The 15,168-nt window shown below is 36.6% G+C and overlaps 1 protein-coding gene across 2 annotated transcripts in view; it reads right to left on the bottom strand.

Moving 5' to 3' along the window:
• Positions 1 to 960: 960 nt before the first annotated feature.
• The window catches only part of LOC106056811 (G-protein coupled receptor daf-37-like), a 37,842-nt gene continuing 23,634 nt past the window's right edge, over positions 961 to 15,168 (bottom strand). For both annotated transcript variants that reach the window (XM_056045181.1, XM_056045182.1), the window contains exons 3-6: positions 13,705 to 13,917; positions 7,636 to 7,908; positions 5,630 to 5,803; positions 961 to 3,737 (exon numbers count right to left, since the gene is read on the bottom strand). In XM_056045181.1, coding sequence (XP_055901156.1) covers positions 3,519 to 3,737; positions 5,630 to 5,803; positions 7,636 to 7,908; positions 13,705 to 13,917 — 879 coding nt within the window. In that variant the 3' untranslated portion in view covers positions 961 to 3,518. The remainder of the gene's footprint in view (positions 3,738 to 5,629; positions 5,804 to 7,635; positions 7,909 to 13,704; positions 13,918 to 15,168) is intronic.

The raw sequence follows: 15,168 nt of genomic DNA, 5'->3' as shown, positions 1-15,168 counted from the left end.
AAACCTTCCTATAGAACAAAAATTATACAGAAAACTGCCTGATCTGGAAACGCAGTTCATCTCAGATCTAGGATTACTGATCTGAGCCCTTCGACATGTAAAATGAGAACGAAGAAGAAGAAGAAAAAGGTAGTCATTATTTCTTTTTGTCAGTTTTGATATACTTTTAACAAATGCTCTGAATAATTAGGTAACACCCACGGCAAAAATATTATTACTATACATCATAGACATGAAGAATCAAGGGCTGATTCTTACAGATTAGATTGAGAGTTTTTGTAAGAGGGTTGCATTGAATCTGTTGGCCTAGCCCTAGTCTAAAATTGGTAGATCTAGTGATAGGCCTATTTGAAGTGTTGATCAAATAAAATTCTAATTGAGTGACCGTGGTGAAATAAATATTAGTGCTTGATATGGTTTATACTATCTTGTGAAATGTTTTTGCTTCATAGTTATGTTATTAGAAAGAATAATACAAGATACAACGATACCACAAAAAAATGTCAAACCATATTGCTGACTATATTTTATGAAGACCATATCTTATATAATACAGACGTTACTTCAAAAAAGAAGATGATTACGTCCTACGCGTCATGCATTTAGTCATGCATGTTAACCAATGACTTAAATTCTGCCAAGTCACTGGTTTTCCTGGCTACCTCAGGCAACCCATTCCATGCTCTAATAGCATTAGGGAAGAAGGAGTATTTGTACACATTTGTCCTAGCACATGGGACGAGGAATGTGCCTTTATCTTTGTGTTTTTCAGAGAATTTTATTAAATTTTGTTTTTGTATTTGAAGATTATGGTTCAGTGTTTTATGTATGGTTGCTATATCGAAAGACCTAGTGTCATTGGAGACATTTTCCTTTCAAACTACAACGACTAGATCAAGATTAATATCAAACCAATACATTAAAAAAAATTTTTTTAAAAAGAAAGAAAATACTTGACTATAATATCTAAAATAACAATGTTTATTGCAAATATGAAATATCGAATGTTAGAAGACATTTTCCATTTTCATAATAAAGTATAATGACTAGATCAAGATTTGTATCAAAACAAGACATTAAAAAAATAGTAGTAAATACGATGCTACACTATTTTATATTACATGACAATTTTATTGCAAATATCGAATCTTGTTTATATTTTTATTACACAAAAAATACATACAATTATATGATACAGGAGATATATGAAAAAAATGTTGAACTGTAAATTATAACATCATGCACATAAATTAGGTCACATGAATTAGGTCTGACCTAAATATAATATTTACAATGACAAAGTGAAATGAACTCTGGTGTAGAGTACAATCAAGACCTTTGTAGAGCTTGAGCTTGAATCCATTTAAAATAATGGTTTAGTTTTAATCATTTTCATATTGATTAGACTGTCTAGTTGTCCATGTCACAATGATTAAAGTTTGGCTGCAGTCTGTCACATTGTTTATACAGTCTTGTTGTAGTCTCTGTCACATTGATTGAACAGTCTAGTTGTGAATTTTATCGTGACAATGACTTAGATACGTTGATAAACCTTTTGTCACAATTGTTTAAAAATTGCACGTTGGGTTGGAGATTACAGATAATGGCCTCGTCTCCCTATATAACAACGTCTCATAAATTTAGCAACAGCAATCATTTTATATATAGTATCAATAATATAAATGCAGATAAACTCAAAAGGATGTAGACTGTACAAGATGGCAAGGAAATTCTTCAAACTTTTGACTGTTTTTTTTTTCAATAAAAGATTATAAGTTAAAATATCAGAGTATATGTTACAATCTTTTTTAATGGGATTCTTAGATAGCAGCATGGATCGCCTCCCTTAACACATTTCGTATGTTTAATTGGGCCTATAAGATATTACTTAAAACAGTGATGCCCAAATTACGGCCAGCGGGCCAGATCCGGCCCGCGACGTGGTTCTATCCGGCTCGCCATGATAATAATGATAATAATCCTAAATATTTTATTTGTAAAGAAAGTGCGGTTGTTTAAAAAAAGGTAAACCTATGAACGGCTATATAAACAAATATGACGACATTCTTGCTTTGAGCCGCGAATAAAAGATTGTTAAACTACGCCTAGAGATTGTAGGATCAATGGGAATATTTACCAAATGGAGACAAGAAAATGAGATGGTGGAAAATAGCTACAATGATAAGTGATATTCACATTTGAAGTAGAGACGTGAATTCATTTTCCGACACCTAAAAACAAAGATCAACTTCAAATATCCATTAAAGAGATCCAATAAAATTGTTTCAGGTCAATTTCGTTTCGTTGTTTTTTTTTTGTACCTTTTCGGTCATGTGGCCCGCGACACGAGTGTCGGAAACGAAAATGGCCCGCCGGTCGAATTAGGTTGGGCATCACTGACTTAAAACGTTAGCACATGAAAATGCCCCAACGTTAGAAAGTGTGATAAGTATTTAACGTCTAGGAACATATGTTGTACGTTGTACTTTACACAGAGCATTCACTCTTGCACTGTCACCTCCATCACATGGTGTTCCCCTCTTCGTATTAAATAGATGTTCGGATGATTTGCTTTCCAAAGGGAAGCAAGCTAACTATGTATATTCTATTTTCCTCCCTTGGACAATGTGACAATCGCACTCACTCTAACACACACACACTAACACACACTGGCACACTCTCAGTTTAGACTTTCATTCAGGAGTGAAAGTGATTTGTGTCCTAGCTCAAACTTTCTACAAGACAGCACGAAGGACTTGAAATCGGAACCATCGTAATAACAGCCCAAAGCCCCTACCACAAAACCAGACGGATAGCATACTATCATTGGAGGGAATATACAGAGGAAACAAAAGAAACACGGGCGCTGTGCGGATGAACTAAGAGAGACAGAGAACTTCATGACATGTAATAGCTTTGAACGTTTCCGATCCTATTCTGAAACGACTACCAATTTGAGAATTAATTAATTAGTATAGTTCCGTGATTACATGTAATAGCTTTGAACGTTTCCGATCCTATTCTGAAACGACTACCAATTTGAGAATTAATTAATTAGTATAGTTCCATGATTACATGTAATAGCTTTGAACGTTTCCGATCCTATTCTGAAACGACTACCAATTTGAGAATTAATTAATTAGTATAGTTCCATGATTACATGTAATAGCTTTGAACGTTTCCGATCCTATTCTGAAACGACTACCAATTTGAGAATTAATTATTTCATGAGTGGATGTGAAAAATCGTTCACCAAGCAGTGAGAAAAGGTTTACACCAGTGATGCCCAAACTAAGGTTTGCGGAAACACCTTCCCACAGTGCGTGAAGAGGCCAAAGAATCTCAGTATCCTTGGACACAAAGATTAATTTTTATGGTGATACGATCTATAACTCACGTGTTGGAAATGTATATGGCCTTAAGATAAAACAATGGATTGCCCCCCACTGGTTTAGTCATAAAAAAATCTATAGTACTTAATTTGAATCACTTTCAAACACAATCCCATAATGCGTTTTTTACATCCCTGTGCTGGAAGTAGATCGTTTTGTTGACGATCTTGTGCGATCTTCATTGCTTGAAGAGTGTGCATCTTTCTTGACCAGTCCGAACAGTCGTAGGAACTCCTTGCGGAACCTTCTACCAGACAGACAGTAGAAGACAAAGTTCAAGGACGAGTTGAATACGATCCCAGTCTTGGCAAAAGCAAAGGCCGATGAGACTTGCGCTCTGTCAGCCTGTGAATAGCAGCACATCATTCATTATTAGTCGAGTTTGAGCTAAAATGTCTGATTTCTAGAAATTAAAATGTTTAAAAAGTCTGTTTCCTTGTCTTGTTTTTCATTCAGACAAAAAAGTTTGTGCAACAGGGCACTTTTGATTAGTTCTTAATTTTGGAATCTTTCTGTAACATCTCAGATATGCTACAGAAAGATCTTAGGTATCAGTTACAAAGACCACATCACAAATGAAGAAGTTAGAGACATGATTAATAAGCGATTGGACCCCATGATGACCTGCTGTCAAAAAAAAAACACACAAACTAAAACTCTATGGTCCTTAGGGCTCGCAAAGACTTTACTTTGGGAAACACCTTGGAACTCTGACAAAGAAAACAGCCCAGCGAATCTTTTTTCTATACAAACTCAATAGCTTTAAACTAAACAAGAAGATCGTTGAGACTTTTTACGGAGCGACTATACAAGATCTGCTAACATACGGAATAACTTGTTGGTAAGACAACGCCTCATCTAAACTGTTGCAACGTCTAGAAAACATCATAAAAAAGCATCAAAAATTACACTCACAACATTACCACATTTAAAGGAACTTTTTGAACAAAAATGCCTAAGAAAAATCGAAAAAATCTTGGACTCTATCACCGCCACTCAGGAAACATGAAAAGGACCAAGATACCTGTGTGTTGTCGCTGAATGAACTCTTTATGTTGTCTGTTGTATTTATGTGTATTTTTCTGTTGTGTTGTCTTTATATGAGAAAAGAGTGCTTGTAATCACAACAAATTATCCGTAAGGATCAATAAAGCAGTCTTAGTCTTAGTCTTAGTACCAGGAAAAAAAGAAGAAAAGGCAGAAAAAGCGAAGGGAAGACAACAGAAAAGAATGGACGAGCTTGAGATTGAAAGAAATTCTGCCCAAAGCCAAAGACAGGAATGGAAAGACTGTCAACAGATCATGTGTGGTGCCTTAACAGATCAACAGACTAAGAGATAGGTAAAGGTGAATTATGAAAACAAGCCTGAAAATAATGTAGATTTGCATTTAAGGCGGATGGCGTGAACCCATAAATAGCTACTTTGTACTCATTGAGTTCATTGGCCTCCTTCAGTCGTGAAACGACTATGGTTCATCTCGAACACTTTTTCTTAAGGCTGTGGAGCCCTATTTTGGAGAGACACTCCGTGGACATATATTGCATGTCAAGGTGGCTTTCGCTTTGGTGGTAGAGGAGCTGGCCATTTCCCGTGTGGCACGCTTTTCTTCAAGAGTGGAGGCTATGTTTTCTCGCTGTCTATAGCTTTCTTGGTCACCGTCTCTCTCCAACTAGTGCGGTCTAGGGCTATGTCTTCCCAATGGTACTCCAGGAGTACAGAGTATATAAATTATTGATTTGCTATGTATTCTAAAAGGTATATGATACATTTGTGCACTTTTTAACACCGTAAACTCAAGTTCTTTTAGCACAAAGTAGTCTTTATTAGCATAAGTGATAGTTCAACAGACGTCCTTGACATTGTATATATTATCTATTTATTTCTAAGGCTCTCGTAATATTCTTTTATCATAACGTTGTTTTTCTTTAGATTACGTCATATCGCCACCCCATTTCTTCACATTGCTTTCTCTTATTTGTTTCTATTTTATTAATTACTTAACCCTTAAAGTGCTGAACCGTTTTACACAATTCTGATGTTTAGAGGCTAAACTGCCACACGCGCTTAAAGGGTTAAACATGGAAACTCGTTATTACGTAATTGTCTTCTTTTCTGACAGAAATTTATAAGGTAAAACAAATAATCTCAAACCCCATCTTAAGAAATCGAAAACTAAACTAAGAGAAGATTACTCTGATTTTCATTTCTCGAGAAACTCTCCAAAAGTTGTCTTACCCATTCTGGTTTCTGCATCTCAAAGCACTGAATGATGCACTGCAATCCAATGAACACGAGAAAGGCGAAGGTCACGGTCAGCAGCAGACGTGTTATCTGGTTCTCAGATTGTCGACATTTTTTCACCGAGTCCCTGGACTTCCTATCCGCAGTTTTCTTGTTGGACTGACCAATCTGAAAGCAATAAAGTTATGCAGTCTGGTTAAAAAATCTATATTAAAACGAACAAATGAGCATCTACAGCAGCGGTTCTCAACCTTTTATGCTCGGCGACCCCTTCTTACAATCCCCCACACTGCCGCGACCCTCCCCCAGACACACACATACATCAATACCAGAAAGGACAAAAACAATCCATATTTTTGATGGTCTTAGGCGACCCCTGGCTAATCGTCAATCGACCCCCAAGGAAGTCGCAGGTTGAGAACCACTGATCTACAGAAAAGAAGATTTGAAACGAAGAGTCCCAGAGCTCAATGATTTCTGTTACGTTTTCAATACAACGAACTGTGTTAGTCCGAAATGTTCATGTGATAATGGAGAGGTTAAAGGGAAACTCCGATGGTTTTTCAAATTTGATTTATTGACATAATTGAATTCTGCGTAAAAGTTGTAATAGTAAACATTTTACCATTTTTTATTTAAATGCTAAGAAACATTTATATTTAATAAATTAGACAGTAAATTCTTGACATCTCCAAAAAAACGGGGTTCTTTGAGATTTTGTTTTTAGGTTAGGCTTACGTCTATTCCATCAACAATACTGAAAAGGAAACTAGATTTAACCAATCGTATCGCTTCATTGTTACAGGCTATTGAGCTTAGTGACGGCCTATTCCAGAGCTATGGTACAGTTCTACATACATGCATAGGTAGATCTAAAGGCATTAGGATAAGCAACTCAAGAAAAAAAATAACATTTTCATCTAAGCCTCTCCCTTTCCCAAGAAGTAAATAGATCGTGTGTCTGACTAATTCGAACAAACTGGTCAGTGTAAGGCTAGTCGAGACTACGTGTAGTCGGTCATGACAAGACAACTAAGCGATAGTGTTTGTTGTGTGTTGAGTGGTCAGGCGAGAAGATACACACTGCCGTGGTTAGTCAAGCATGTTAATCTACTTTTAATACGCATTTTTTCTTTGCTTACAAGATCCTAGATCTAACTGCATAGACAAAGATATATTTCTTTTACGAGAATGTTAACTTTTCTGTATGGTCTCCTGTTATACAATAAGTCAATAGATTAAATTAGTAGGCTAGTGTGACGTCACATAGAAACCCGGTGAATGTCTGACCGTTTTGGATGCGCAGGAAAATTACGTCAGAAAAACATCAATTACTAAGTTATTATTGCAAATTAAAAAAAAAAAAGAATAATATATTCATTATCCGTAAATCAAAACACATATTATATCAAAAATTGTCAAAACCATAGGAGTTTCCCTTTAAATGAGTAATTAATTCCATTCCATTACATTAATCCACTTCTACACTACTCTACTGCTACACAATTACACTACCGCAATATTTCATTACTTTATTCCACTGCTAAATTACCAATCTGCAACATACTTCCATTGCTACATAGTATACCGCGACATTTATACACTGCTATACTGACGCACTATTATACTGCGTTCCTACGGGTTGCATTCGAGTTGAAAGGAGGAGTGCAGCTTTTGACATATTTACACAGACCTAGTCGTGACCTACATATTTTGCAAAAATCAACGCAAACAAAACCATTGTCTGCAAGAGGCCGATTTAAGTTCTCCTTTTGCATGTCTTTGACTATATCATTCATTCCGACGTTTGATGTATTCCGCGACCTTTGTTAGATCTTCTAAATATAGATCGACACCGAAAATCTATATATTTCTGGGAAACTAGAAATAACCTTAAAAAATAGAAAAATGGCTGCTGAATGAGTTTATCTACAAGGATTGTTGACAATGAAGAGTTGTCAAGCTACTTCTTCCGAACAATTCCGGAATGGTTCACTAACCTTTCGTATAATCATAATGTTCATGGTCAAGACTGAGACCCAGGGAATCAGAATCAAGATGATGCAGTGGATCCAAAACTCGTAAAACTGGCCCCCGGCGCCGCCTCCGAACTCTGTCATCCTGAAGGTCTGCTGGGGCTCGGTGCTGCTGTTCGTGGGCGTATCCTCTGGGGTGACGTGAACAAAGGAGGCAAAGTGGGGGAGGTTGATGATAAACGAGTTGATGGTAATAAGAGCCAGCCCGAGATACGCCCTCTTTTCATTACAGTATTTCTGAAACATAAAGTTTACCACCGTTTATAATAATTGATGAACTAGAGACTTAAGAAACAAACTAAAAAATATTAGGAGTTGAATAGTCTAAAGTAGGAAACCTCATAAAATTATGCAAAAATTAAAAAGCTCACAAAATCATTTTAAAAAAATAATAAATTTAGAATTTAAAAAATAGTTAGACGTAGGCATCATAACATCAAATGTAATAAGTGAAAGGTTATTATGTGTGTAGATGTAGCAGTGGAATAACATATCATATTGAATTATTTGTATGCTGTTAAAGGGTGACAGTGACACCTAGATGGTATGAGTTTCGATGCCAGGGACGAAATGACACTTGGAACCTACATAGTTGTTCCAGTTGTCCTTTTGTTTCAGATGCCATTTGAATCCAGATGTCATTTTGTTTCAGATGCCATATGACTCCAGTTGTCATTTTGTTCCAGATGTCATTTTGTTTAAGGTGTCAATGTTTGCCAGAAGTCATTTTGTTTAAGGTGTCAATGTTTGCCAGATGTCATTTTGTTTAAGGTGTCAATGTTTGCCAGATGTCATTTTGTTTAAGGTGTCAATGTTTGCCAGATGTCATTTTGTTTGAGCTTCGAGGTGTCATTTTGTTCAAAGGTTTTGTTTTGTTTCAGGAGTCATTCTGTTCGAGGTGTCATTTTAATCATAGTCAGTGTTTTCCAGATGTCATTTTGTGCCAGGTGTTGTTTTGTTCTAGGTGTCATTATCTTCAAGGTGTCATAGTTTCCTAGAAGTTATTTTGTTCCAGGTTTCAGTCAATTTGTTCCAGGTTTCAGTCATATTGTTTCATTTTGTTCCAGTTTTCAGTCAATTTGTTCCAGGTTTCAGTCATTTTGTTTCATTTTGTTCCAGTTTTCAGTCAATTTGTTTCAGGTTTCAGTCATTTTGTTCCAGTTTTCAGTCAATTTGTTCCAGGTTTCAGTCATTTTGTTTCAGTTTTCAGTCATTTTGTTTCAGTTTTCAGTCATTTTGTTTCAGTTTTCAGTCATTTTGTTCCAGTTTTCAGTCAATTTGTTCCAGGTTTCAGTCATTTTGTTTCATTTTGTTTCAGTTTTCAGTCAATTTGTTCCAGGTTTCAGTCATTTTGTTTCAGTTTTCAGTCAATTTGTTCCAGGTTTCAGTCATTTTGTTTCAGTTTTCAGTCAATTTGTTCCAGGTTTCAGTCATTTTGTTTCAGTTTTCAGTCAATTTGTTCCAGGTTTCAGTCATTTTGTTTCAGTTTTCAGTCATTTTGTTCCAGTTTTCAGTCATTTCGTTTCAGTTTTCAGTCATTTCGTTCCAGTTTTCAGTCATTTTGTTCCAGGTGTCATAATCTTCGAAGTGTCACTGTTTTGGATGACATATTGTTCTGTTTCATGTTTCCAGGTGTCATTGTGTTCCAGGCGTCAGGTCTCGTTACTAATACTAGGCGTCACAATGTACTCTCTGTACTTGTCATTACGATCCAGTAAAGTCCCCGTGAGGCAGCAATTCATTGTTTACTAAAGTAGTATAGAACCGCCATTCTATCATTGGTTTCTTTCACGCTATTTTCTTGATTTCTTTCCGGCTTCCATGATAGCGTCCGCCCACGCTAAGACATGTCAACAAATCAAATAACATGGCATCACGCATGTTTACCTTAGTTCAGTTTGGTCTTGTCTTTTCACTAATGTTGAAACACATGCAAGAACAAGTTGTCTTCCCTGTTTCTGCGTCATTGGTGGGACATTGCCAAACAGTTCACCAACGTTTGTCTTCTCTTTATTTCATAAGCACACTTTCTCTTCTTCTTTTTTTTTTCCCTTTCCACCAAAGCTAATCATTATTACCTCCCTGCTTTCTTGGTCCTTCAAAAATATTCTCGATTATCTCCCTTTATTCACTTCAGTTGACGAGTTGCTTTCCCTTTAGTCCACAACCTTGTGCCAGCCCATTTCCTCACGTGATCATCGTGACGTGTCTTTGATCTAAGTTCTCGGTGACTTTAGCGTACTCTTGACCTACCCTTCTCCTCAACATGCAGATCCAGTATCAACAATGTAAATGACACTTTTAAAAATAAGGATTGCTTCTTAAGTAGATCATTTTGTTAAATTCATTTTGAACTCATAGAAAATTAAAATAATGGAAAAAAAAAGGGGGGGGGGAGGATTTCCATGAATGGAGTTTAACCGGCGTACACTTTACGGATGTATTGATAAGCTATGTATTTTAACAAGATATATATATATATATTGATAAGCTATGTATTTTAACAAGATATATATATATATATTGATAAGCTATGTATTTTAACAAGATATATATATATATATTGATAAGCTATGTATTTTAACAAGATATATATATATATATTGATAAGCTATGTATTTTAACAAGATATATATATATATATTGATAAGCTATGTATTTTAACAAGGTATATATATATATATATATATATACATGCACACGAAAAGCTTATTATATAAGCGTAATGAACCGCTACATTACTGCCATATATTTCAATACCTCACAGTCTATCTTTCCTTATCTCATATCAAACAAAATTAATTATAGAACTGGTTAATTTTGTGATTGATTCATGTATTGTCTTCGACAATAAGTAATTGTGCAAAATTTCAACTTGATCCGAGAATGGGAAATGGGAGAAATATCGTGTATAAGATTCGTAACAGAAAGACAGACATACAAACAGACAGAGTTGGTAAAAGCTTTGTAAAAACTTTTATGTGAAATTTTTAGCATTGCCAAATCCCAAATTCTTAATCTAGTAGAAAAAAAAAAAGAACGGCTGCCTGGTTGTGTGGTAAGCGCTTTGGGCTGTCGCTAAGACGGTCTTGAGCTCGGTCACAGCTCTCTTCCAAGCTCGTGCCGTCTTGCAGCAGATTTGAACTGGGACGCTTCACGTCTGAAGGAACGTCTGGAGACGTTGGCACGGTTTGGAATCAGTTATTTGTTTCATAGAAAGTGAATGTTTTGACTTAGAGACAATGACGCGACTTGTAAAAACAACAACAGGATTTTAGGAAGAATAGCGAAACGTAAGCAGAATACTTCTGAAGGCTTTAGAGAGAGGCAGTTTTTTTTATTAACGTAGAGAGCTTGACGATATTCGACGCCTCCCTTCGTTATTAATAAACGTCTTGTTTGACATTCACTATCAGCGTCGTCTATCTTATATTGTTGACCTTTCGCCTGTGTTACTGGATTTCTTTTTTTTTGAGAGTTGCCTCCGTTTGGTCTATCTGCATAAGACACAGCGCGGAAGCACCTAACAAAGGAAGCATTGTATTCGACTTATCGTGATCTTTCAATATATAAGAGTCTAGTCCTTGACATTGTTGTTGACCCATTTATTTAAAAATCTCCCTCAAACTTCTTTTGTTCTCCTTTCATTACGTCATTCATTAAGTCCCATGAGTTCGCCTTCACATTACTCCATATCGATTGCTCTTCTTTTTTTCCCTTTCAAACTGGATTTTATCGCGAAAAGAATGTAAAGAGGATCTTGAGAATCAAAATGTAAACAAAAGGTCAGATTACTGTGATTACCTCAAGAATTAAAATGTCCTAGAGCTGAACGATTTATCTCCCTTAAGAAAACAAACTCCTTGCAGTGAAATAAAATATTGACTTAAAAAACTTAAACCAGGTCCACGACATGCATTGACTAGACTTCGTGGAAGGTTTAAAGACACACATACAGTGACACACACACAACACACATCGACGCACTGCACAGACTTTACAAATGGTAAGCTACAGAGAAACACATTTCATATTGCAGGGAACAAATAGTTATAGTTAATTTAATTATTCAAGTAAGGGCCTTCTTTGGATCACAAATGTTGTGTCCCGAGACTTTCTTTGGGAGCTCTCAAGCTGTCTCTTTTACGAGAAAATCTGCTGCCAACTTTCCAGTGATGGAAACATTGTGTCCGAGTTTATAACGCTTCCGGTGGCACGAAGACAGTAGCAGACGACAAAAATGAACACCCGCGTACAACGGCTTTGCCTGTATTTGAAGTGGCGAAATGTGCAGGTCGAAACTTAGTGTTCGAGGTCAAATGAAATACTGCACTCATCCTTAATCTTTGGAATCGAAGACAATGTCTTATTTACAGGGCCGATCCGGGAAAAGACAGGCGGGGCATCTGCAATTTATTTATTGATAGTAAAGTTTTGAAAGTCTCGATGGAAAAAGATGTTTCTTTTATTCGGAAAATAATCGTCGCCCCCTGGCCTCTAGACCTCAGAATCCGCCCCTGTTTATTTATTTATAATGAGAAGACATTGTTTATAACGTGAATACATCTTATTGTAGGACGTAATCATCTTCTTTTTTTAAGTAACGTCTGTATTATATAAGATAAGATATTGAACTGGCAGGGGAGATAAATTGTCTCACGAAAAGGGGGAGAGAAGAACACAATTTTAAAGAATGTAAACAGGCGATCGTTTCCCCTTGCAAGTAATTATCATTCCTACCCATTGTCATTGTGGGAGACAACTGGGGCGGTGGTTCAAGGCGCCACAAACACGGATGTAACTTATTTTTCACAGAAGATAAAAATTATAATCGTACACTGGAATGTTCCTATAGAAATTTCCCAAACTACGAGTCTATGAAATTATCATAAACAGATTCGTATCTATATATAGCTAGCCTTTGGGATGCATCTGCTATGAGGAATATGCAAGCATTTATTAGCTATGTATATGCATTTAGAAAGCGTATCAGAGGTCGCCTTTTGGGGGTGGCGAACAGGGGCGATTGACCAAGGCCCAAAGCCTGGTAGGGCCCCACGATATGCAGATTCTGTTCTCAACATTAACCAATCATACAAATAATAGTAGATTCTGTTGTCAACATTAACTAGTCATACAAATAAAGTACTAATGTACTGTACAAATACGCTATAGAGTGAAATAGAAATTTCTATTAAACTGTTGTTGTAAACACATATTTTCAAAATGCAAACTATTTATACTTTTAAGTATTTGTCACATAATAGCAAAACAAACGTATTCTTCAATATATGTGTCAATACGCTGCTTAGTTGGGGTAAAAACCAGTATACATAATAGCATTGTCCTCGATTCTGGAGATTAAGCTGGAGTGCAGTGTTTCACATAGTTACGCAAACCCATTTGCGACCTGCATATTTTTCCACAACATGATGTAGACAAAGCCGTTGTCTGCATTGGATCTACGTTTCAATTAGTCGACTGCTCTTGTTGCCCACCGCAAGGACTATAAAAATCAACTCAGGGGCCATTTTGCACTCACTAGCATAAAGATTGAGAATCATAATTCATTCTGTTTCACATTTACTGTATCATGCTTATTTTACTAATGGCAAGCTAAAAAGGCTAGTTGCGTAGTTGCATGAATTATCTTTTAAGAACAAGTATAGTGAGTTTCAATATAGAGTTAGAGTTCCTCTTTAAGACCATGCCGTCTATAGGCAGATGATGTAAAGGTCATCTGTTTCCGTGGCTTACGAGAGTGTCATGTGGCCAGTATAACCACCAACCACCTTTACTTTTCCTCAACTAATATATACCTATTAGAGCTGGTGGACTCGGAGGCGTCCTAAAGAGCCCAAAATTAGAAAATTCACAGTTGTCACCAGGATTTGAACTCAGAACTTTCTGGCTCGGAAGCCAAGCGCTTTACCACTCAGCCACCTCGTCTCTTGAGTTTGGATATACCGTTTTTTTTTAAATATAAAAACGAAATTATGTGACACATAGATAATTAATTGAACGAATCCATACCTTTGAACTGGTGATCCAGCATACCATGATGTATCTATCCACAGTGAGCCCCACCGTTATCCACACGCTGAGGACCACTGCGAAAAACAGCGTGGGGTACCCGATGTAGGAGAAAAAGATCCCATAGGAGAGGGAATAGATGATGTTTGGGCTCCAGGCCTGGGCAGAGTCACAGACTAGAAACATCAGCAACACAAGAATGTCTGCTAAAGCCTGGGGACGAACAAAAGCAACATCTTTGACGTTTCCATTTCTGACATCGAAAACATTCTGGCCAATGTTTAAATGCTTGATTGCTAACTCAAACAAAAATCTGGGTTCAATGCTGAGCTGGGCAGGGGGAATTTTTTAAATACTTGATTGCTAGCTCAAACAAAAATCTGGGTTCAATGCTGAGCTAGACAGATAGAATTTTTTAAATACTTGATTGCTAACTCAAACAAAAATCTGGGTTCAATGCTGAGCTAGACAGATAGAATATTTTAAATACTTGATTGCTAGCTCAAACAAAAATCTGGGTTCAATGCTGAGCTAGACAGATAGAATATTTTAAATACTTGATTGCTAGCTCAAACAAAAATCTGGGTTCAATGCTGAGCTAGACAGATAGAATATTTTAAATACTTGATTGCTAGCTCAAACAAAAATCTGGGTTCAATGCTGAGCTAGACATGGGGAATAGTTTAAATGCTTGATTGCTAGCTCAAACAAAAATCTGGGTTCAATGCTGAGCTAGACATGGGGAATAGTTTAAATGCTTGATTGCTAGCTCAAACAAAAATCTGGGTTCAATGCTGAGCTAGACAGGGGGAATAGTTTAAATCAGTGATGCTCAACCTAATTCGACCTGCGGGCCATTTTAACTTTCGAAACGCGTGTCGCGGGCCACATCAACAAAAAAGTACGAAAAATGAAATCAAAATTCACCTGAAACTATTTGAAATTATTATGTCTGGTATTTACATTTATTAATGGGATAGTTAAAGTCTATAATTGTTTAAGCGTTTCATTTCTCTACATAAAAATGAGCAACATTTTAACTACCTTTACCACCAACTTATTTTCTTGTCTCTTTTCGGAAAATATTCTCATCGGTCCTCCAATCTCTAGGCGTAGTTGAACCAATCTTTAAGACGCGGCTCAAACCAAGAAGGCCTTCATATTTGTTTACCAATGCCGCTGTACATGTTGTTGTTGTTTTTTGTTTGAAACAGCCAGACTGTTGTGACACGGTTACTATGCGTGGTCAACCGTGACACACGGTCAAGTGTTGGGTATCGGAGAGTTAGGGGACTATCGGGTAGTGACGAGTGTGTTGAAACTATTCAGAAGGAAGTCATCTAGTGGAGTTGGTTATCTGTAGATAATGTTCGCTTTGTCAATCTGTTAGGTTTGAATGCTGCACAACAAAAGACAGTTTATACTTCAAAAGGAACTTGTTTCTTCACAACTGGCGACTCCGAC

This window comes from Biomphalaria glabrata, chromosome 10 (genome assembly GCF_947242115.1).
Source record: "Biomphalaria glabrata chromosome 10, xgBioGlab47.1, whole genome shotgun sequence".
NCBI lineage: Eukaryota > Metazoa > Mollusca > Gastropoda > Planorbidae > Biomphalaria > Biomphalaria glabrata.
This window is presented reverse-complemented; position numbering and strand designations above follow the sequence as displayed.